The sequence below is a fragment of the Rhinatrema bivittatum genome, chromosome 7 (genome assembly GCF_901001135.1).
Source record: "Rhinatrema bivittatum chromosome 7, aRhiBiv1.1, whole genome shotgun sequence".
Lineage (NCBI taxonomy): Eukaryota > Metazoa > Chordata > Amphibia > Gymnophiona > Rhinatrematidae > Rhinatrema > Rhinatrema bivittatum.
In genome coordinates, this window is record NC_042621.1 from 140521073 (window position 1) to 140546092 (window position 25020).

Here is a 25020-nt window from a genome sequence, read left to right on the forward strand (position 1 = left end):
TCCTGACACAGTGTCCAGGAACCGGACCCTCCTTCCTTGTTTATGTAAAACATGGCTACTTGGTTGTCTGTGTATACCATTAGCCTTGATCCTCGGATTTAAGCAGAGAACGTTTGAAGTGCTCTCCAAATGGCACGCAACTCTAAGAGATTGATTTGGTATGTAGTCTCTTGAGGAGTCCATAGACCTTGAGTTTTCAGGTCACTTAGGTGGGCTCCCCAACCCTTCCTGGAGGCATCCGTGGTAAGTGTGAGCTGATGAGGGGGTAAAAGGAAGGGGGCCCCCGAGGATAGGTTACTGGGAGAGAGCCACCAGCAAATGTCCTACTTCATTGTATTGGTAATTCGAACCCTGCAGTTGAGGGGTTGTAGAAATTGAGACCAATGGGTCTTTAGTGTTAGAACCGCCGGCCGCGGTGGCCCGAACCTGGGCCGGGTGTCATGGCCACCAGCTGCGGTGGGTTGCGACCCGGGTCGGGCCGGCGGCTGTGGCAATGATTAACTTACCCGAGGCATTGGGCTTATCAGAAGCTCCTGCTGTGGCAGGCAGCCCTTCTTTTTTGCTTTCCTCATGGCTGCTGCCGCTGCCAAGCCCGGCCGCATGGTTCCTCCCCCTCTGCCAAGAGCCAAGCGTGCAGCTGAAGATATTTAAAGGAGCCATGACAGGAAATTGTCATGGCTCCTCCTGGGACTCCGCCCTCTGGTTCCTGTATTTAAGGCAAGGTCTAACACTCAGACCTTACCTTGGTATTGAGGCTCTGTGCTTGGTTCCTGTGTTCCTGGATTTGCTCTTCGTCCCGCTTCTGCTTCTCCACCTTGTCGGACTGATTCTTTGGCTTCTGACCTTCGGACCAGCAGTGATGATTTTCTGGTGTTGGCTTGGACTGGCTTTGGACCTTTCTTCTGTGTTGCTCCTGGACTGGCTTCGGATCACTCTCTCTTCTGCTCTTGGACCGGCTCTTGACCTCTCTCTGGACTTCGACCCTTGGACCGGCTTTGGACTATCCTTCGACGTCTACTCCCGGACTGATTATGACCTGCTGGAGGCACCAGCCGTCTGGAACCTACGACCTGCAGGAGACGCCTGCATCCAGACTATCATCAGACTTCAGGGAGCCTCCTAAGTCCCAGCGGCCGTGTCCCTATGGGCTCCTCCTGGGGGGATCACGAGCTTCCAGGGTGAAGTCTTCATCCAACATCTACATCAGCAGGCCTTGCCATCCAACAGTAGAGACCGAAGAGGGTTGACTCCCTTTTTGGTAGCACTGACTACCTCGGAACAGGGGTCCATTTTCTGAATCATAACATTTAGGCCCCATTGTAAGCGCCTCATATGAAGTCTGGTGTGGGGAACCACATAGATGGCTGCTGCCATATGTCCCAGAAGTTGAAGAACTTGGCGTGTGGATGCAAGCCAACGTTGTAGAGTTTGTACTCTGTCCGTAGGAAGGTAGGCCCTCTGTTCTACTGTATTGATGAGAGCTCCTATGATTTGAAGCAGTTGTGTAGGTGTGACTTCTCGTAGTTGACAAGGAATCCTAATGTTTGAAGACAGTTGATCGCGCGTAACGTATGTGCTCTCAGCGTAGATGGATCTGACGCTACTATTAACCAGTCGTCCAGATAAGGGAATATTTGAATCGAAAGTTTCCTGAGGTAAGCCACCACCACTGCTAAGCATTTTGTGAATACCCTTGGGGCTGAGGACAGACCAAAGGGAAGAACCCTGTATTGGTAGTGCGTATTCTGAACTTGAAAACAGAGGTAATGCCAAGAGGATGGGTGAATTGGTATATGGGAGTATGCATCCTTCAGGTCGATGGAACATAGCCAATCGTTGGGCTGTATCAGTAGCAGGATATTCTTGAGAGAAGTCATCTTGAATTTCTCTTTCTGGATGTGTTTGTTGGGAAGTCGTAAATCCAGAATGGGTCGGAGACCTCCTGATTTCTTTGGAATAAGGAAGTATTGGGAATAGAATCCCTGATGCTGTTGGTGAAGAGGGATTATTTGTATGGATTTTTTAAGTTGTAGGTTGGTCAACTCAGCGTTGAGGGATGCTGAGTGGGAGCGTATTGTCCGTAAAGGAGAAATATGAGGAAGGAAGGGAATGGATTTGAAATTTAGAGGGTAACCATTCTTGATGATGTTGATCACCCACTGGTCTGATGTAATGGATTCCCAAGTGTTTAGGAAAAATTGAAGGCATCCTCCTATGAATTTTGGTAGTGGTGGTGGTGGCTGTATCATCCTCAAAAAGACAGTGGTTGTTTCTGTTGAGGTGCCAGCGTTTGTTTTTGTTGTCTTTGTTGCCTAGAACGTCCCCTTGATGCAGTTTGGGCTGGGTTCCTGGGCGGAGCATATGGCTGAGGCCTATATTGAGAATATGGCCTATTGTATGGTCGTGAATAATACTGTCGACGGAAAGAAGGATAAAACCTCTGCTGGGTTTTATGAGTATCTGCGGGTGTTGTAAGGGAGAGTACAGCCGCACTCTGCTCTTTCAAATGAGAGACTGTGTCCCCAAATTTGTTCCCAAAGAGATTGTCACCCCCGCATGGAATGTCAGCTAATTTTTCATGCACATCAGGCCGAATTGCGCTCGCCTTAAGCCAAGCGAGGCATCTGGCCGCTATGGCAGAAGCGGAGGCTCTTGCCGATGACTCGAAAGATTTATAAATAGATCTGAGTAAATGTTGGAGATCCTCTTCTATATCCAGAAAAGGTTGTGGAAGAGTGTTGTCATCCGATAAACAAATTGGACGCAGCTTTTGAAGAGATTCAAAAAGGTACTGCGTAGTATAGAAAGGATGGTGCTGTATTCTAGTCGTCAACATGGAGGAATGGAATACTTTCTTTCCAAAGTCATCCAGGCATTTATTTTCACGGCCTGGCGGGGCGTTTGAATGTAATTTAGTATGCTTTGTGTTGCGTTCGTGCCCATTCTCACCCTCGCTCCACCCTCACTACCTTGTGGCGACTCCCTTCGGCTCTGACGGACAGATGTGACCGTGGTTTCTCTTCGCCATTTTCTTCCTGGAATCCCGGGCTGGCATGATGCTACTGATCCGCCATGTTCCTGATGATGTAAGGGCGCGCGTGCGCACACGCTCCAGACTTTGAAACCAGCAAGGGCGCAAACCTCGGGGGCGTTCCCCCATGGTGATGTCATCTGCTTCAAACATAAAAGGTCTATGATTGCTAATTCAATTCGAGTTAGTAAGGACAAGGGTAGGAACCCCTTCCTCACAACTCTCAGGGAATCCTTTCTCCGCTGCTCTGCCTCTACAGATTCACCTAGGGGTACCCGCTCCTTGGGGGCCCTGCTCTCTCTCTTCTTGATTTCAGATTGTTGGACGGGATCCGGTACTCGCCCCTCGAGGGCCTATGTTCCCAAATACTCAGAAGACTCCTATTGCCTGGAGGCGATCGCAGACGTGAACACAGTGAGTCTTATTACAGACAGGAACCAGAACTCGCTCCACGAGGGCCCATGTTCCTAATCTCTAAGACTCCCTTCAGTCTAAGACGTTATTGCAGGTAAGGAGATCGTGAGTTACCATTGCAGACAGGAACCGGTACTCGCTCCACTAGGGCCTATGTTCCTAATACCTTTCTCAGACTCTATTCTTTCTCAGAAGATATCACATACCTATATCTTATGGATTACTATTACAGATTGGAACCGGCACTCACTCAATGAGGGCCTATGTTCCTAAATCTCTCCTAGCCTCTCTTCTATTCCAGAAGCCATCCCATACACAGTTATTGTGAGTTCTATTTCAGACTGCCTACAGGAACCAGTATTCGCCTGCGGCTCCTGTTCCTGAATAATGAAAACTCTCTGTTGCATAAAAAGACATTACAGATATCTACAAGTGTGAGTGTATCATCTACCACTGGTTGTATGTCCAGCATAGCCTGTCTACTCACTACCTATAGTCTCTCCTTACAGCTCAGCAACTCAGAGATCGTGATTCCAGTATCTGAGGGACTTCAGCCCTGCCAGGCACATCAGCTCATTACTGCCACCTCTGGTGGTTCTACTTCCAGTCTAATAAAGAACTATCTATGTTTGTCTCAATACTCCAGCCTAGCCGGTGGTCCTTCTCAGGATCTCCACTTGAGGGCGCTGTCATCTGCCATCGGCCCAGGGATTCACTATTTCTACTAAGTGTTATTCCTTACACTAATAGAGCGGTATCATCATTTGCCACTCTGTGGGAGCCAACCTACATCAGATCATATCAGATAGCCTACTCCCCATGAGGATCATACAGGTTGCTGGCTCCTCTTTCTACAGGAACAAAGTATAATACTTTGCCAACTCCTCCCTTCTGGGGGAGCAGAGCACTAACAGATTGCTAATCTCTCCTCCTACAGGAGCCAAGCCTATCAGATTGCCAACTCCTCCCCTCGGGAGGAGCTGATCGATATCAGACCACTCACTTCGCCCTTTTGGCGGGGTGAGTGCTATCAGATTGCTAACTCCGCCCTCCTGGCGGGGTGAGCGCTAACACTTTGCCTTTGATAAAGCCGACTCAACCACAATGGACTGATGAGGAAGCTGAGAAGTTTCATAAATGGTTAAGCTGCACATTTTATATTTGATATCTATTTTCCTGGAGGTTGCCGTTGTTGTAAAAGGTGTTTTCCAGATTTTTAACAGAACATTATCTAAGACAGAATGCGGTGGTAAAGCAATTGGCTCAGGAGGAGCTTCGAAGATTTTTAGGATCCCCATCATTTCCGCCCTGGGATCAGGAATCTTTCCCAATTCCACTTGAAGGAGGTTACCTACTTTTTCAATAAACTTTGCATAGATCAGGTCCTCCGGGGGAGAATATGGCTTCTGTAGGCCCTCCGGCAAGTCAGATGACATTCCTGTCGAAGAGTTTGAGGAATGGGTGGATATCTGAGAAATCAGGCTTACTGGTCGGACCGGTGTATGTTCAGTATTTGGGTTCAGTGGTTCAATGCCCGGAGATGGAGGTGGGGAATCTTGAGGGGAACCCATTGTTGGTATCTCTTTTGACTGCTCTAGATCCTGAAAGAAGGAGCTTAGGACTTAATTCAGAGGGGCCCAAGGAGGAAGCTCGTTTTGTGTGGGCCTTACCCTTCTTCGCCGGGCCTGGCGAAGAGTGTGCTGATGACGGTGGGGCATATGAGCCCGTCCTTAGGTGTTCCATCTTGGCTGCCCACTGACGCTGGGCCCACGGAGACATTCGGCCGCAGTCCCTACACGATGCTTGGTCATGATCTGGGCCCAAGCAAATGTAGCAATAATTATGTCCATCGGTAATGGACATAATTTTGCCACATTGGCAGTATTTAAACCCAGATGGCTTCAGAGCCATCTGGGATGCAAAAATTGATTTAAAAAAACGCGGGGGAAAAAAAAAAAAAAAAAAAAAAAAAATCGCCGAAAAAAATTCCTTTCAGGAAAAAAGTAGCTAGAGGAAAAACACTGCGAGCGATCAGCTCGTGGAAAAAAAGAAACTGAAGAGGTAAGGGAAATGTGTGGAAACACTACCGCGCAGCTGCACAGAGTCAAAGCTCTGTGATTACCTGAGGAAACTCCGCCTACTTGGGGTCACGACGCTTCCCAGACAGTATGGCTAATTCAGCCCTGCTATCAACAGGAAAAGAATAAAAGAGACCTTGAGAAAGGAATTAGGAAAAAATAGGAAAAAGAGAAACTGCTACCAACCAATTAGAAAAACAAGATCAGACAACAAAGGTAAACAAAAAATTATTTTGACTTTCAATGACTGGAATATGCCATGATTGAGAATGTGCATTTCTTACATATTTGTATATTACTTTTTCTTCAGTATTTCACTGTTCACAGCATCTGGTTTCTCAGGTGTTCCATTTCAATCGTGTCTGTGTGTTTCTGTTTCTACTACGTAGTCCCTTATTCTGTATTAGGTAAGGGTCTGTGTTGCGCATATGTGAAACAGGTGCAGTATTTCATCTAACATGTACTTCCTCTATAGGGATTAATAGCAGTCTGGCTTGTCTGCCCAGTAGGTGGTGTATTAGTGTTCTAGGGCCTGGTATAATATTTGCCTTGCTGCCTTTTTATAAATAAGGATGCTGCTGTTTGAATCCTGAAAGTTACTGCTGTTATGATATGGTATGACAAGGATCTACCCTGGTGGTTTTTTAAATTATTTTTTATAGGGATTTGTGTACAAAGTATTTTGCAGTAGAGGGAGCTTGTTTTACTATTACTGAAGTGAAACCAGAATTTGAATATATATATTTTTTTTTTTATGGTGGGTTGTAATATGAACTGTCCTAGTTCTATCTTGCACTCATTGCAAATCTTAAGTTCTAATGGTTATTATGATTATTGCTGTTTTATTGCAGTTATGATATACTTTGTATTTTTGGAGAGAGGATTTTTTAGTGTCGGTACGTGCTTGAAATGATCGAATTAAACTTTTTAAAGCAACACTCATGATGCATGATAGCTGTTGCAAACTACTCAGAAATCCATTGTCAGGCGCATTCTAAAGCATTATTTTATTTATTTATTTTAAATTGCTTATATCCTGCACCCTTCAAGTCTGAGGAGGGTTACATAATTTAATTATTTAATCGATAAGAGTACAACTGGTAGGCTCAAACCTATATGCTCACTATCCACCCATGTTAACCATGGGCCCCCCACCAAAAATTCAGTTCTGGCTACACTGAGCACATGCTCAGTAGAGTTAAAAGTTCTACTAGCTAGGAGAAACAAAATCTGCATTTATTTGCCAATTAATGTTCCTGCAATGTTACTAATTACCCATATAGTGTTCCTGCAATGTTACTAATTACCCATATAGTGGCCAATGCAATGCACAGAATTATCATTACCCAATGTAAATGAGGGAGCACCATATGCAAATTAGGTTTTATCAAGCTCACAGGAAATAAATATGGTGTGCAGCCATTTGTTATGGTTTTGAGGTGTTGGAGTAGATTCTTGGGTACTGCGGTGATGACCGCCCCGTGAGGAACCGCAGTACTAGGCTAGACTCGAGACACGCAAACACAGAAGATTTGTCGTTATTATACAGCTGAATGATATCACCAGAGGTGGCAGTAGTGAGGTGATCTAGTAGTAGCAGTCCAGGGGCCCTCAGCAGAGGAGACCCGTCCCACAAAGGTAGATGTTAGCAGCACACGGTAGTATACGGAGTTCCAGATGCAGGTTCCCAGTGCTGAGCTGTAGGTGAGACAGACTGACAGAGGTTAGATTACTCACTAAGTTGGTAGCTGTATAGATGGAGATCCCGATAGGCAGAAGTAGTTGGATTGCAGGCACCAAAGCAGGGAGAGCAGGCCCTCGAGGAGCGAGTACCTGGTATCCCAGATAGGAACCTGAAAGAAAGCAAAGGGCCCCTGAGGAGTGGGTACCCAGGTTAGATGAATGACCCCAAAGGGCAGAGAGAGCTTCCAGCAGCAGCACGGAAGCAGCAGAGTAGCTTAGACCGGAGGTATTCCAATCCTTGCTAACTCAAATTGTTAGCAAACGAAGGGCAGGCTAAATACCTGGATGGCGTGACATCACTCGAGGGGGACGCCTCCGAGGTTCCCGCCATGACGTGGATAAAGACGTGGGTGGCATGCGCACATGCACCCTAGGAGGCCCTCAGGAGAAACATGGCGGATAGCCTTGCCATTGCCGTTCCGGGGATGCTGGAGAGAGTGGAATGAAGACGCAGCGGCAGCCATCTTCCCAAGGCTAGAGGAGAGAGCAGGAAGAAAGGTGAGGCACAGAGGTCGAAGCCGTCTGAGACCGACGGACGCAACAGTACCCCCCTTCAAAAGGCCCCCTCCAGACCGCCTACCTGGTCTTGTTTTTGAGGATGCGATCGGTGGAATTGACGAAGCATTTCTTTGTCCATGATATTAGCCAAAGGTTCCCAAGAGTTTTCTTCAGGTCCGTAACCCTCCCATGATAGGAGGTATTCCCAAACTCTGCCTCTGTTTCTTACATCAAGGATGGCATCAACCTTGTACTCGATGTTTTCTTTTGCATCAACAGGAGTAGGTTCAGATTTCTTGGTGAAAAACACACTAAGAATAAGCGGTTTCAGCAGCGAAACATAGAACGCATTATGAATCTTCATTGCTGGAGGAAGTTTCAGACTGTAAGTGAGTGTACCCAATCGTCGGAGGATAGGAAAGGGTCCAACAAAGCGTGGAGCAAATCGAGCTGATGGTAGCTTGAGTCTCAGATGTTTGGTAGACAGCCAGCCCTTGTCACCTGGCTGGAATTCAGGAGCCTAGTTATGGTGAGCGTCTTAGCCCTTCTTAGCTCTTTGTCCAGCTTTTGGAGCATCTCTTTAGTCTTTCTCCAAAGTTGTTGGATATATCTTTGGCAGTAGATTGAGCTGCCGGGGATGACACTGAAAGTGGAAATGGTAAAGGTGGTAAGGGTTGTCGTCCATAGACCACTTCAAAAGGTGTAGATCCAGTAGATGATGCTGGATGTGAGTTGATGGCGAATTCAGCCCAGGGCAACAATTCAGCCCAGTCATTCTGACATGAACCAACATAGGCACGTAGGAACTGCTTGAGGGTTCTATTCATTCTCTCTGTTTGGCCATTCGACTGAGGATGGTACGCAAAGGTGAAGTCAAGTGTGATGTCAAACTTCTTACACAAAGCTTTCCAGAACTTTACTGTAAATTGAACTCCTCTGTCAGAAACTATGTGTTTAGGCATGCCATGTAAGCGAAAGATGTGGCTGATGAATAGTTTAGCAAGCTCCATGTCTGAAGGCAAGCCAGGGAGAGCCACGAAGTGAGCCATCTTCGAGAATCGATCCACTGTAACCCAGATGGTATTGTTACCTCCAGAAAGTGGTAAGTCCACCACAAAGTCTGTAGCAATGTGGGTTCAGGGCTTATTTATTTATTTATTTTTATTTTTTCTAACCCAATATTCCTGTATATAATACATATCGCACCGGTTTACATGGAACTGAACTGTCGCCTCAGGGCGTAATACATTATAACAAGTTGACATATAACTTAAGGGAGAACATTCATGAACAAGGTAAACTGAAGCAGGGAACAAAAAACTATGTACATTCAGGGTATGCATAGGTAATACTGGGTACACAATCAGAAAGAGTATGTAAAGTGATAAAGATGACGTCTGACTCTTAATCAAGTTTTAGCTCTCCGGGTATGTAAAGTGATATAGATAAGGACTGTCTTTTCATCAGGTTTTAGCTCTCCGGGTATGAACAGGTGATACAGGGTACACAATCTGAAAGGGTATGTAAAGTGGTGAAAGTGATGTGGGAACCGTCTGTCTCTTCCTCCAGTTTTAGCTTTTGGGGAAGGCTTGGGTGAATAGCCAAGTCTTTAGCTTCTTTTTGAAAGTTGCTATGCACGGTTCTTGGCGGAGGTCTGGCGGAAGCTTGTTCCAAAGGAGGGGACCTGCCGTGGACAAGGCTCGTTTCCTGAGTGAAGTTGTGGTCGGGTGGGTGCGCAGCATGTTTTGGTATGCACTTCTGATCAGTCTCTTTGAGGTGTGCTGTTGTAGTTGAAAAGATAGGTTGAGGGGAGAGATGTTGTGAAGGGCCTTGTGAATCATCATGAGTGCTTTAAAGAGTATCCTGAATTTTATAGGCAGCCAGTGAAGGTTCTGAAGGATAGGGGTAATGTGTTCTCTCTTTTTGGTGTTGGTGAGGATTCTAGCCGTCGCATTCTGGGCCATCTGAAGTGGTTTGATGGTGTTGGCGGGCAGGCCCAGGAGGAGAGAGTTGCAGTAATCTAGTTTAGGGAGGATGATAGCTTGTAGGACCAGTCGGAAATCTCGGAAGTGTAGGAGTGGTTTTAATTTTTTTAATACCTGTAATTTGAAGAAGCTTATCTGGTATTGGTAAGGGATGAAGCAGGCCCCAAGGACGTCTGGGTGGAGGTTTCTGTCTGGCACAATTGGAACAAGAAGCTATGTACTCAAAAGTGACTTCCTTCATTGTGGGCCACCAGTAGCACTTCTATAGCTTAGTCAGAGTTCTTCGTTGACTAGGATGTCCAGCCAGTTTCGAATCATGAGCCCATGCTAACAGTTTCTTTCTTAGATTGCAGGGTACAATAGTCTTGCCCGGAGGCACCGGATGTGTAGCTGACAGAATAACTCTCTTCGGGTCAATGATATGCTGGGGTTCATCAGGTATGTCTTCAGAGAGAAAACAGCGAGATAGTGCATCTGCTCTAACGTTCTTATCTCCAGGGCAATATTTCAACACAAAGTCAAATCTGCTGAAGAACAGGGACCACCTCGCCTGTCTATGGTTAAGGCGCTGGGTGTGACGGAGGTACTCCAGATTTTTGTGATCAGTGTAAACAGTGATCTGATGTTGTGCACCTTCAAGCCAGGGGCGCCACTCTTCAAACGCCATCTTTATTGCCAGTAGTTCTTTATCCCCAATGCCGTAGTTCTTCTCCGCTGGCGAGAAACGTCGGGAGAAGAAAGAACATGGGTGCAAGATTTTAGAGTCACTGGTCTGGCTTAGTATGGCTCCAATGCCTACATCCGAGGCATTGACTTCCACTATGAAGGGCTGTGCAGGGTCCGGATGGCGGAGGCATGGCTTACTTGAGAAGGTGTCTTTTAGCTTCTGAAATGCTGTCACAGCTTCCGTAGTCCAACTGGTGACGTTGGCACCTTTCTTCGTCATCGCTGTTAATGAAACAGTCAGTGAAGAGTAATTCTTTATGAAGGTTCTGTAGTAGTTGGTAAATCCCAGAAATCGCCTAAGAGCTTTTAGACCAGTGGGTTGTGTCCATTTTTTTTTTAATACTCTCAAGCTTCTGAGGGTCCATCTGGAAACCTTTGTTCGAAACAATGTACCCTAAGAAGGGCACAGATTCCTTGTGGAATTCGCATTTAGACAACTTGGCGTATAGACGATTCTCGCGAAGTCTCTGCGGCACTCTTTTGACATCTTCCAGATGGGTATTCAGGTCCTGGGAAAATATCAAGATGTCGTCTAAGTATACAACGACACATTGGTAGAGTAGATCACGCAGAATGTCGTTCATCATGTTTTGGAAGACAGCTGGGGCATTGCACAGGCCGAAGGGCATCATCAGGAATTCAAATTGCACATCCTGGGTATTAAAAGCAATCTTCCATTCATCGCCAGAGCGAATGCGAACTAGATTATAGGCTCCTTTGAGATCAAACTTGGAGAATAACTTGGCTCCCTGTAGTCTATCAAATAGCTCCGAGATGAGTGGTAAGGGATAGCGGTCCTTTACAGTGATCTCGTTTAGACCTCTGTAGTTAATGCATGGACGTAATGTTCCGTCCTTCTTCCCCACGAAGAAGAAGCCTGCACCAGCAGGAGACTTGGAGGGTCTTATGAAGCCTTTCTGAAGGTTCTCCTGGATGTACTCTGACATCGCTTTATTTTCTACTAGAGAGGGTAAACCCTTCCTTTGGGTGGTTCTGTGTTAGGTTTCAAGTTGATGGTGCAGTCATATGATCTGTGTGGAGGCAATACATCAGCGGCTTCTTTGGAAAATACATCTTGAAAAGATGCATATTGAGGCGGCAACCCAGGCAACAATGGGATAGTTGGCATGCAGGATATTGGAGAAACTTCCATCAGGCATTTGCCACGGCAATCTGGACCCCAACGTGAAAGCTCCAAAGTGGCCCAGTTGCATTGTGGCATATGTTTCTGCAGCCACGGTAGCCCAAGTACTAAGGGGTGCATGACCTTCTCTAGCACAAAGAAGGAAATAGTCTCTGTATGAAGAGCACCAGTACGTAAACTCACTGGTTCTGTGAGCAAGGTTACTTCACCCGTAAGGGCTCCCCATGAATAGAAGACAAGAGTAGTGGAGACGTCATGGTCGTGGTGGGGATTCGCAATGTTCCACTAGATGTTTCAAAATGAAATTTCCCACTGCCCCAGAATCCACCAAGGCAAGGGTCTGATATTCTAGAGGTCCACAGATTAAGGATACAGGAAGAGAGAGTGGAGGAGAGGGTGCAGTTAGACCTAAGAAGAGGCCTCCCACAGGACTTATGTCTGCCAGTTTCTCTGACATATAGGGCATGTTTGTATAGCATGACCAGCTTGTCCACAATACATGCATAGTCCCAACCTCTTTCGCGTTATTCTCTCTTTTGAAGTTAGATGACTGCAGCCTAATTGCATTGGTTCTTCTTTGCCAGCAACAGGACCTAAGGGTATAAGCCTGGGTACAGACTTAACTAGAGTCTCTCCCTGAAGTGGTCTTCTGGGGCTCTTGACCTCTTGAACCTTGTCACAAAGTCTGTGATCAATCCTCGTTGACCATTTCATTAATTCTGCTAAGGTCTCAGGCATCTCTCAAGCCACCAGCTCATCTTTTAACCGGGAGTTCAGGCCTTCAAAGAAGAGGGTCTTCAGGCATCTAGGGGCCCAATGTAATTCTGAAGCCAACGTCTTTAATTATATGGCAAAGTCTGGCAAAGGTTTATTACCTTGTTTTAGATGAACCAAGGTAGATCCTGCTGTCATGTACTGGGCAGGGTCATCGGACACCGATCTCAACAGTTCAAGGAACCCGGCAAGATCATTCAGGATAGGATCACTGCGCTACCACAGCAGAGAGGCCCAAGCCAATGCTCTTCTGTCCATATAAGACAGGATATAAGTGGTCTTGGCATAAGCTGTAAGAAAATGATTAGGTTGCAGAGAAAAGTGCATGCAACATTGATTGATAAATCCTCTACATTTCCAAACTTCACCTGAGAAGCGTGTTGGAGCAGATAGAGGTACAGTAGTCTTGACCGTCACTTCTGGCGGTGTAACTTCTTTACTTGCAGAGGTCGGTGTATTCATCTGTGCGTGCAACTGGTTAAAGGCAGTAGTCAAGTTATCCAACAAATTCTGTTGTTCGGAGATTCGCTGGGCCAGGCCTGGAATGGTCTGCAATGCGGTGAGCTGAGCCGAATCCATGGAGTTAGCAATCTGTTATGGTTTTGAGGTGTTGGAGTGGATTCTTGGGTACTGCGGTAATGACCACCCCCATGGGGAGGAGCCCCGTGAGGAACCGCAGTACTAGGCTAGACTCGAGACACGCAAACACAGAAGATTTGTCTTTATTATACAGCTGGATATCACCAGAGGTGGCAGTAGTGAGGTGATCCAGTAGTAGCAGTCCAGGGGCCCTCGGCAGAGGAGACCCATCCCACAAAGGTAGATGTTAGCAGCACACGGTAGTATACAGAGTTCCAGATGCAGGTTCCCAGTGCTGAGCTGTAGGTGAGACAGACAGAGGTTAGATTACTCACTAAGTTGGTAGCTGTATAGATGGAGATCCCGACAGGCAGACGTAGTTGGATTGCAGGCTCCAGGCCAGGGAGAGCAGGCCCTCGAGGAGTGAGTACCTGGTATCCCAGATAGGAACCTGAAAGAAAGCAAAGGGCCCCCGAGGAACGGGTACCCAGGTTAGATGAATGACCCCGAAGGGCAGAGAGAGCTTCCAGCAGCAGCACGGAAGCGGCAGAGAAGCTTAGACTGGAGGCATGCCAATCCTTGCTAACTCGAATTGTTAGCAAACGAAGGGCAGGCTAAATACCCGGATGGCGTGATGTCACTCGAGGGAGATGATCCCGAGGTTCCCGCCATGATGTGGATAAAGACGTAGGTGGCGTGCGCACGCGCACCCTAGGAGGCCCTCAGGAGAAACATGGCGGATAGCCTTGCCATTGCCGTTCCGGGGATGCCGGAGAGAGCGGCATGAAGACGCAGCGACAGCCATCTTCCCAAGGCTAGAGGAGAGAGCAGGAAGAAAGGTGAGGCACAGAGGTCGAAGCCGTCTGAGACCGACGGACGCAATACCATTCACCTGCTATTTGCTGAGGAGTAAAGGCAAAAATTTACATCTGCCTTGGGTGAGATGTTAAATGTATTCTGTACACACAGCAGCCTGAACTCCCCCATGTTAACCAGCCCTTTCGCTTTGGACTGGTTAGCATGGGAAATTTCCTTTCTGATGAACCCCAGTGAAAAACAAAAAACGTATCCCTCCTCTCCAAACCACCCCCCTACACACCCCTAAGTGACATCAATCTTTCCGTATCAACTTCTCTGATAGGCATCCCCTCTGACCCACCCAATCTTCCAGAAACATGTCTTTACATTCTGGAGGAGTTGATCTTCAAGGGCAAAAGAGACATCAAACCAAAGTCGCCAGCATATAATGCTTCTAAAGATGCTTCACCACTATCATGTGATTGGCAGGTGGCTGGGGGAAGGAGGATACCTTTGCAGGGAAGGGGAAGCAGAAACAAAAGGGGATGCCTTGTGGAGGGATATTTGATGGTACTTGAGGGATTAGGGAGGGAGGACATTTTTTTTGCTAGAGATTGAAGGATAGGAAATACCCATGCTAACTGACTCAAAGTGAAAGGGCCAATTAGTATGAAGGTTTTCAGGTTGCAAAAGCCAGGCTGATGCAATATAGGCTTGCGTAAAACGGGTGCTTATGATTGAGTGCCCGTGCTCCTAATGCGCCCATCCACCTCTCCTGCGCACCCGATGCATTATTTAAATGAGGGGGTCATGCTAAAAAGGAGGCGCTAGCCAAACTGTGCGGCCCTAGCAGCTCCTCGGCATCAGGTGCACAGGAGAAGTGCATGGGTTAGGAGAGCAGGTAATCACCAGCACCAGTTTTACGCGAGCCGATATTGCATCGGCCTAACTCTTAAAATTAAGAGCGTCCATTTTCTTAACCTGTGCACAGCTACGGGTTAAAGAAAATGGACGCTAGTTAATTGAGTATCTATTTTTCCTAACCTGACTGCGGGCAAGACTTTTTTTTTTTTTTACTTACTCCTTTTTTCGGTTCCTCTGACTTAATATCACCATGATATTAAGTCGGAGGAACTACAGAAAAGCAGTATTTTCTGCTTTTCTGTTAACTTTAGGAGCTCCTCAAGACTTAATGCCTGCTCCAGGATAGGCATTAATTTTTGAGAGTAAAAATGTGCACGCCAGACGCACATTTATTTTTTTTTTATAAGTGATGAGCGCTATTAGCTCCGTGCTGGTTTGGACACGCGTTTTGGATGCACTAATCCCCTTATTTCATAAGGGTTATGGACTCGCGTCCAAGCACTCATTAACCTGTGCGCTAGGTTCTACGCATGATATTGCATCAGCCTGTTTGATATCAATACAAACAAATTTAATTTCCACATTAGCACCAAGGCCGCAGTACTGATGGTAAGTTTTATCAGGCCCTTGGTCAAATATTTTGCACAGCACATTAAGTCTCATATTAACATGTATGTAAAAATTTTACTGACGTGCACAGTAAAACATTTAAAATGTACTTTATTGCATAGGCCTCAGAGTGGAATAACTACAGAGACAAAGATACAGTATTTGGGCTTGGCGAGTACAATTTTCAAAAGTCATTTGAAAGGTAGAAGGGCCCTTTCAAAATTGCCCACCCTGTATAATGGGTAAAAGTATGCATGCTGTTCCACAACATGCGTCCTTTTACCTGCATTCTCATGAAGTGTTCCCGGGGCAGGGCTAGATCTGAGGAAGCAACAACATGCTTGGTTTTACATTTTCAGAACTATGTGTGTTGCTTTTGCCAGGGAAAATATCCGCAGAAAAAGCACGTGCAAATTTCTGCAGGCACTTTTTCTTCAGGCAATACTCATAGGGAAAGTGCAATCTGACTTTTCCTTTGAGAACTGGGGTCAAATCTGCAGGTAAAAAGTAGCTGCGAACTTTGAACCCACCCAGGGACTTTTGGAAATTGCCTCATAAACACACACTGATGCAGTCACAGAGACTTTTGATGGAATAGTTAAGGCCTACCTCCCTGCTTTCCGCACTGGACATTTTCAAGTCTGTGGTGGGCTGAGGAGCCAAATCTTTAGGCTCTATCCTCTTGACAACTTTCTCCAACATATCCACCTCCGCTTTGAGAACTTCAATGGCATTACTGAAAGACAGAGTGTAACTGAGCGAGATCTGGACCTTGTACATTAGGAGCTGTCTCGGAAAGCAGAGTTTCCCCAACTAGAACTCTGACCCCAATAGCATTGCTGATTACACTGTCATATGAATTAGGACACAAAGCTCAATTATAAATTTTCAACCAGGAAAATGTAAAGAATATACTTGGTCATATCACAAACATGCTAAGCAAAGCCTACAGGACCATGCTATGGTAGAAGAGGGATAATGCTGAAAGGGATTTGTATCTGTTCCTTAAAATCCTCATTGTGTCTGTTTTCAAGGAATGTAACGTGATGTAGATATCTATGGAGGTCAATTTTCAAACCTATCTAGCTGGTTATGTAAGGATTCAGCTGGCTACAGATAAAGCTTTGAAGATTTACTGGAGATAAGCAGCTAAATTTAGCTGCTTAAATTCTGGGTGGTCCCAGGAGCAGGGTTAGGGCAGAAAAAGAAAGTTAAGCCATTATCACCAACAAGCTTAGCCAACCAAACCTAGGCATAAGGATAGCTTGTATGCCTGCACTTGAAGCTAGCCATCTATCCCCTCTCTCCTGTCTGATCTTAAAAGTGCCCCCATACTGTCTCCATCCCATCCAGCAGCCAAAACAGCTGCTTGGAGCCACCACCTTCTCTCAACCTAGTCACACTCTTCCTGTAGCCAAAACAGCTGAACAATAATCCCAGCAGCTATTGCTCCCCCCCCCCCCCCCCCCCCTCTGTCCAGAACACCTCCCAACCTACAATCCCTCCTTCCTCAAGCAGCTGTTCTATCTACCTGGAAGAAGAGGAAGTTCCCTGAAAACTATTCTGGCTTCTGAGAGCTAGCACTGGTGAGGAGCAGGGTTGTTCAGCTGCATGATCAGCTGTTCTGACTACCCAAGCGGAAGAAAGGAAGGATGCTTGGGAAGGGCCTGTTTCTCCAGGAAGACTTAGAGGTGAATTTTAAAAGCCTGGTGCGCTCATAAATTAGGGGCGGTGCGCACAAGTCGAGCTTGCATGCGCCGACTGAATTTTAAAAGCCGCCCAGATACACACATATCTCCCGTTATGTAAAAAAAAAAAAAAAAAAAAAAAAAGAGGCAGGTGTGGGCATTTTGGGGCATGGCCAAGATAGGTGCGCATAAATACTTACGCACCCTTGTGCTCCCAGGTCCACTGCCATGTAAGTTTATGTCTGCTAGGGAGGATGTGTAAGTTTTAAATAACACCAGCATTTCTGCCAAGTTTAAAGGTTCTGGGGTAATTGGGAGGAGTGCAGGCTATCAAATTGGGGGGTTTGGAGGACTTAGCCGTTAACTGGGTGAACTGGCAATGGTGTGCATGCGCACTCATTATAAAATACCCTGACTTATGTGGTAGAATCAGGATTTGTGCGCCTAGGCACATGCCCATTTAAAATTGCACACACATATGCACACAGCCGGGCTATTTTATAACGTGCATGCGAGTTATAAAATGGCTCCATATCTGGATGCACGCCAATACACACATGCCAAAGTGTGCCCAGTTTCAAAGTTACTGTCCCTATGTGCTACGATTTTCAGCACTAGCTATTAAGCAAACAAGACTTAGTATCCTAGGTGCACCTGTCTAGGTTTAGATGGATTTTCAGCTGATAATTATTCAGGTCAGTTAGGTTTGGCTAAAAATCAGCTTATCACAGTTGACATCAGTTTTGTGATTCTGAGATCTGCATTAAATGCCAAATAGAAAATGGCACTTTCTTAAACTCTTTTCTGTGGTATAACTGACTACGGCCTTTTTGGTCATAGCTAGATTATATAGTAGGGAAAGAGTTTGAATGTAGTCCCTTTGTGTTGATGTTGGAGGTAGTGACGGGGATATTGGATTTTGCATACTGTTTTCTATACTGCTGCAGTATTTGCATACTGTTTTGTATATTTGGCAATAATTCTTGCTAAAAAGGCCAATTTGACCACTTGGATATGCCTCATCCCTCCTGCATAGCATTGTGGGAGCAACTTATGGTGAATTATTTCTATGTTTAAATATCTTTATTGATTTTCACAACATAATACAATCAAAGACTGAAATGCTAAAGACCGATTGACAAATATAAGCACTAAACACCCAACTGATCCCCAGCTCCCCAACCCCCCTCAACCCTGAAGCATGGGCAATGTACAAGTATACATTATGTACAAAGAGCAGCTGGTGGAACCTTTACAGCCACCCTCTAAAAGGAGGCGCCCGATGCTCCCCCTTCCCCTCCAAGGCCTAACAAGACACAGAGGGCTTAGAAACATAGCAACAAGCAAAATTAAACAGGGTTAGTGCGCAGAGGGCAAAGAGAAATCGTTAAAGGTGGCGCTGTGAGCTCTATGGGGCAAGGATTGGATATAAACGTCCCAAATAAGCAAGAACGATCGGGACTTACGGTATATAATCTATCCGCTCTGCTAATTTCTCATTCAGACAAAGAAGGTGAATTTGATTTTTCCAATATGTCAAATTAGGAGAGTCTGTCCCCCACCCAATAGTAAAGAATGGTTTTCCTAGTCAGCAGTAGCAGTAGTAGAAGGTACAGAGAAGGGCAACCAAAATGATAAAGGGAATGGAACAGCTTCCCTATGAGGAAAGGCTGAAGAGATTAGGGCTGTTCAGCTTGGAGAAGAGACGGCTGAGGGGGGATATGATAGAGGTCTTTAAGATCATGAGAGTTCTTGAACGAGTAGATGTGACTCGGTTATTTTCACTTTCGAATAATAGAAGGACTAGGGGGCATTCCATGAAGTTAGCAAGTAGCACATTTAAGACTAATCAGAGAAAATTCTTTTTCACTCAACACACAATAAAGCTTTGGAATTTGTTGCCAGAGGATGTGGTTAGTGCAGTTAGTGTAGCTGGGTTCAAAAAAGGTTTGGATAAGTTCTTGGAGGAGAAGTCCATTAATGGCTATTAATCAATTTTACTTAGGGAATAGCCACTGCTATTAATTGCATCAGTAGCATGGGATCTTCTTAGTGTGTGTGTAATTGCCAGGATCTTGTGGCCTGGTTTTGGCCTCTGTTGGAAACAGGATGCTGAGCTTGATGGACCCTTGGTCTGACCCAGCATGGCAATTTCTTATGTTCTTATGTTCCATTGTCCCAAGGCTACATCACGCAATTGATCAAAAAGAAGAACATGAGTCTGCAAGGGGAGGGGAATCTCAGCAACCTGAGAAATATAAGCATTGACCGCTTTCCAAAAGACTTGAATTTTTACACAGCCCCAAAATTTATGACCTAGAGTACCAGGGAGTTGGATACACTTCTCACATATAGGCGAAGTAGCAATTTTGAGGTAGTGGGTCCGGACCTGAGAGTAATAATATCGCATGAGAAATTTATATTGAATTCTCGGAGATCTTGGCCGCAGGTGATCGAGGGAATACGCTGAAACAGAGCATATTGAGAAGCATTCATACTGAGAGGAAGTTCACCCTGCCACTGCACCAATAAACCTGTGAAATTCAGTTGAAGCTTCAGACTCGAAATAAGTTTATAATAATACGATATAGAGTGGGGAAATGGATCCTCCACGTCCAATATATCAGAAGAGCACACTCTTTTATCGTTATTCTAGTCCGAGTTGCGGAGGGACCTAACATAACTCCGAACCTGAAAATAAGCAAACATATGTGTCTCAGGTAAGTCAAATTTCTCCCATATACTAGAGAAAGGTTTAACCAACCCCTCTTCCGAGAACAATTGTCCAACCCACTTCAACCCTAGAGTAGCCCACCTAGTGAAGACACCCTTAGTCAGCCCCAGTGTAAAATCAGGATTACCAAATAAGGGGAGAAATTGAGAAACTTTATTATTTAAGCTTAATGCTGTACAAAAATATTTCCAGGCTCGAAGTAGGGGAAAGTACAAGGAGCCAGTTTTCAACAACTTGGGGGCCATTCATGGAGGAGCATGCAAAAAGTATTGGAGACTAAGACCCGACAGAAGAAGCAGTTATTCAAACTCAAGTGGGGCGAAATAAGACATTTCTAATAACCAGATGGCAACATGTCGTAAGCTGCAGGCTACACTATAGGCTCTCAGGTCCGCGAGACCCAAACTGCCTTCCTCTTTTCTTCGATGAATCATCGCCCAGGTGAGCCGGGGCCTTTTATTTTTCCAAAGAAACTGACATAAAAGATGGTCTAAAGATGCTAAATCCTGGTTGGTAAAATAACAAGGTAAAGTTTGAAATAAGTAGAGCCATTTAGGTAGGAGAATCATTTGAAGGGGATTAACTCGACCAGAAAGAGAAAGCGGAAAATCTTGCCATATTGCAATCATATGCTGGGTTGCCTGAAACAAGCAACAAAAAAGTTAAGCTTCCCGAGCTGGGCCAAATCCGGAGTTATATCCACTCCCAAACAGAAAAATGACTCAGAGACCCATTTCATAGGACAAGCATCGACCCAATTACAGCGCATGGCTGGATCCACAGGTCAAGAAAAATACAATGGTAGCAAATGAAGCTTCTCCTCTGGCAATTTTTTTGTTCTACTTTGCCTCAGGGTACTTGCTCTAATATTGTCTCATTTGTAGGGACTTATAAGTGATCTCTTACCTCCCTTTCTTTTCTCCTTTGCTGTTTAGTTTAATTCTTTTGGGTTGGGTTGTGCAAGTGGGTTTGTGTGCATATGGGTGTGGAACACTGACTGGATGGATGAGGTTTTTTTTATATGAGAAGTTCTTGCTGGGGGTCTGGGGGAGAGGGAACGATAAAATGTTTCTCAAGAGACACTGTGTGTTCATTGTTCATATTGACAGAGGTTTCCCTGTTTTGTATCTTGGAAGCTCATTGTCTAGTGCACATTTTCTTACACTGGTTTGTCTCTTGATTAAAGATACTTAAAAAAAAAAAAAATTAAAGTTACAGCAATAGGACTTCTTGTTATAGGAGCTGCCTTCTCCTCGTCCCCAAAGCCTCTGTGTTTGCTCTTGGGCCTGCTTTCTTATTTCCCTGTTTAGAGAAATGCTATGGGATCAGAATTCCCTTCTGGGCTGTGCCTTAAGGTGGCCCATGCTAAATGTCTAGTCCTGGTGTTGATATACACTTCTTTACAAACTGTAACCAGGTTCAGATTAAGACATGCTGAGGTCCTAAACGATGTAAAAATAAACTTAAGCTGCCCCCGTAGAATTACCTAAACATGTAAAGCTTGAAATTTAGTAAGTCTTTGTAAGTATTTATTTCCATTTGATAATCCACCTTTTCCCTAAAGGCACAAAGTGGTTACAAAGAAAAATGTGAAATGCAATATAGATGTTTGGGGAGGGGACATAAGAATATAAAACTTGGAATAGATGCCCTTTATAATTTGAGCCCCTTGATGCCTAAGTCTGGAATTGACTGTAACCAATGTTCCACCAGTGGAGCTTTCCCTCAGGCATTCCTAATATAGCCGAGATGTTCCGTGACAAGGGTTTTTATCTTCCTTTTCATTGTCCCAATATAAATCAGGTTACAGGGATACACAGAATAGCAAGTATTGCAGTCAGAAGCAAATATCATTAAATGATTCAAGGATAACTGGAGATATTCCGAAAAATCGTACATCATAAGAACAACCACAAATGGAGCAATTACAACACTTAAAAAGCCCCTGTTGGCTAGTAAGTCTGGAAGAGTCATGAATGGGTGTAAAAAATAAGAGAGACACTAACTGGTCCTTAAAATTCTTTCCCTGTTGAAAAGCAAAAACAGGGTGCTGCTGAAAAAGACAAATGCATAGAATGCAGTGCTTCAAAATAATATTTCTGTGATCTTGTAGAGAAAAGGAGCACACAGATGGGGATGGTAACTTTTAAAGAGACATGCGGGTGGCACCTTTTGCTGCTCACACCCAGGGTCACGGCTATTTTATAACATACGCATGTATATGTGCTCATGTTCTAAAATATGCTGCACGTGCGCATATTTGCACGCAATTTTAATTGGGTGTGCGCATGTGCATGCAAATCCTTCTTCCATCACATAGTTGGGGGGGGATTTTAAAAGGGGCGCACATCCACGCCATTGCCAGTTCCACCAGTTCGTTGCCAGTTCGCCCAGGCAAAGGATAGGACTTCCAAACCCCCTTGTTTAATAGCCCTCCTTCCCCCATTAGCTATGACCCCACTGATCTTTGTATTTATTTTTTTTATTTTATGACTTATATGCCATCCATAGCAGAAGTAAAGTTACGCAGCAGAGGACCCGGCGAGCTTGCGCGTATAAGTATTTACATGCTGGTTTCATTGAGAAATCTAGGAACGCCCATACCAGACCCCTTCTGTAGAAAAAAAATTTTGTGCGTGCAGCAGGAGATATGCGCATATTCCAGTGGCTTTAAAAATCTGCTCGGTGCGCACCAGCCAGACATATTCACATATCTCCTGGTTTTAGTTCATGCCGCTCTTTTAAAATTCACCTGTTAATGGGGCAGAAGTGTCCTTGTAGTATTACGATATTCCCACTGGCAGGTGTTCTTATGACATGAATACGCATCTCTCTCTCTCCTTATTTACAATTGCTCTGAGAAAATGATGTGTTATAAATATTCAAAGGGTCTGCATACACATAAGTATGTGTATATATGCTATTTTTATGAATGACAAAAGTACATATATATTTTCTATTCCATGCATATATCTTACCAGCCAAAAAAAGGGGAGGGTAAGGGGTACTTACAGTACCTGAATGTAGTCTGCTTTGAAGTGCCGAAAAGTGGAATATAAATAAATAAAATAAACCCAAATCTGACTTAATTGGTCTCTCTGTACACAGGCCTATATTGTCACCCTATATGTAAGATAAGACACCTGGCCACATTGGCTCTGATACATTCCAAGCTCAGAGACCTCTCCCTCAGGGCACATTCTGGCACCTCGAGTCCAACAACAAAAAACTTTACATATTTTACATACGCCGCTCTTCTCAAATAAATAAAAAACAGTACAAATCTCAAAATGCTCAGAATTCCGATTTACCATCCAGTACTATCTGCTATTAACACCAGCCAGTGAGTGGCCACGAGAGCTATCATCCCCTATGGTGGCAACAATTACAGTACCTGCACGTAACTCGCCTTGAGCTACTACAGAAATCCCAGGGGAAATCAATAACCGACTAACCGTTCTCTTGAAAGCACTACCTGGTCTGCTCAATGAGAGTCCTCAGGTGCTCTATACTCAGTTCGGAAACCAGGCCCCCCAAATCCTCGCCTGTCTGGGAGTCGGTTTTCACGCTCTCGGTCTCCGTGTCCGCCATGGTTGCTAAGGTAAATAACGGTGTACGTCATCGAATTGCGACGTTTATGTTGTCTGGGATGACGTCAGACGTGTCGCCCTTGTTACCAAAGTAACAGCTGTGGGAAAGGGCAGGAGAAAACAAAGAATTATCCAGTTGGTTCATAATATAATAACAAATCAATAAATCAGTTTTAGATTTTCTACATTTTATCTGCATCTGTCTATATATATAGACACACGCGCACACACCTTTTGACTTATTTATGATTTTAATACTTAGCTGTTCTGAATTCTTAACGGTCACTTTCAGAAGGGAAGAGAAATCAGTTTGGAATAAAAAAAAAAGTGATGCAGTTTCCCTTCTGTGTACTAACATTCTGTATAAGGTATTCAGCTAACTGTACACTCACGATAGGACAGTGGGATTCACATTCTCATTCTGAAACTTGAAAAGTTATTTAACTGTAACAGGTTTTAATTGCCTGGAGCAATCTTCACTAAGAAACATTAATAAAATGAAAATATGAGCTGTCTAACGATATAGAAGCCCGTAATGTAATGAGTTATGAAATAGTTCACAATTCTTACAGAATAAGGAAAGGGTATGGAGAGACAAGTGAGATGGGCAAGAGAGTGACTTGCCTTGACATGGGATTGAACTGGAAGGTTTAATGTACTGACAGTTTAAAAATGAAAAGACAATAAATATACTGGGCCCACTCTTGTGTAATTCTACCTTTTCCATAATGTTATGAAACATATTTCTGTATTTAATACAAACTAGGGACTGTGCCCCTGCTCACTGCCCTTGTCAACTCACCTTGGACTGTGTGTATGGGGAGAGAGGGGACACTCTTTCCCCCTTGCAATCTCCATTTTGTCATCCTCTTTTCTTTATCCCCCTTCTCCTCTTTCATTCCCCCACCATCCGGTATTCTCCACTATTTCCTCCTTTCCTCTTTCCCTCCTCTCTCCTCTCTCCTCCCTTATCCCCCTCCCCCTCCCTCACTCTCACTTACCCTTCCCTTCTCCCCTCCTCTCCCCTCCTCCCCCACTCCTGTCACTCACTTTTCCCATCTTCTCTTCCCTCTCACTCACCTCCCTCCCTTTTCATTCACCTCTTCCATAATCCCTCTCCTATGAGTGATCCCTGGGCCTTCCTTCACTATCTTCCCTTTTCCCTCACCCCTTCCTACTACTCTCATTTAACCCCCTCTCCTGTCTTTCCTCCTGCTCAAACCCTCCCACCTCAGACCTCAAATTCCTGCTGCTGATGGGGCCTAGGAAACCCCAACAGCCTTTACATTACCACTGCCACTACAGCCATCACCATAATGATGATCCTACAGCCCCCTTGTCCTATTAAATGAGGCCTCCTGTCATGGCAGTGGCAGGCCAGTCCATCCCCCAATTCCAGGTATGCATTACTATGTGCACACATGCGCAAACATGCCATGATGCTCATCCAAAGCCCCTTACAATTTTATATTATAGCAAGACAATATTACCACGTGAATCAGTTATTTACTCTTTCAGATAATAGGACTAGGGGACACTCCATGAAGTTAGCAAGTAGCTCATTTAAAACAAATCAGAGAAAATTATTTTTTACTCAACACACATTTAAGCTCTGGAATTCGTTGCCAGAGGATTTGCTTAGAGCAGTTAGTGTAGCTGGGTTTAAATATTGTTTGGATAAGTTCCTGGAGAAATCCATAAACTGCCAATAATCAAGTTGATTTAGGGAATATCCACTGCTATTACTGGCATAAGTAGCATGGGA

The 25020-nt window shown here is 44.9% G+C and overlaps 1 protein-coding gene across 2 annotated transcripts in view; it reads right to left on the minus strand.

Annotated features, from left to right (window-relative positions):
- Positions 1–23324, minus strand: part of CCDC113 (coiled-coil domain containing 113) — a 158023-nt gene extending 134699 nt beyond the window's left edge. The window contains exons 1-2 of one of the 2 annotated variants that reach the window (XM_029609252.1): positions 23141–23324; positions 15853–15979 (exon numbers count right to left, since the gene is read on the minus strand). In XM_029609252.1, coding sequence (XP_029465112.1) covers positions 15853–15979; positions 23141–23256 — 243 coding nt within the window. In that variant the 5' untranslated portion in view covers positions 23257–23324. The remainder of the gene's footprint in view (positions 1–15852; positions 15980–23140) is intronic. The other variant, XM_029609251.1, reaches the window with a different exon arrangement.
- Positions 23325–25020: the final 1696 nt, after the last annotated feature.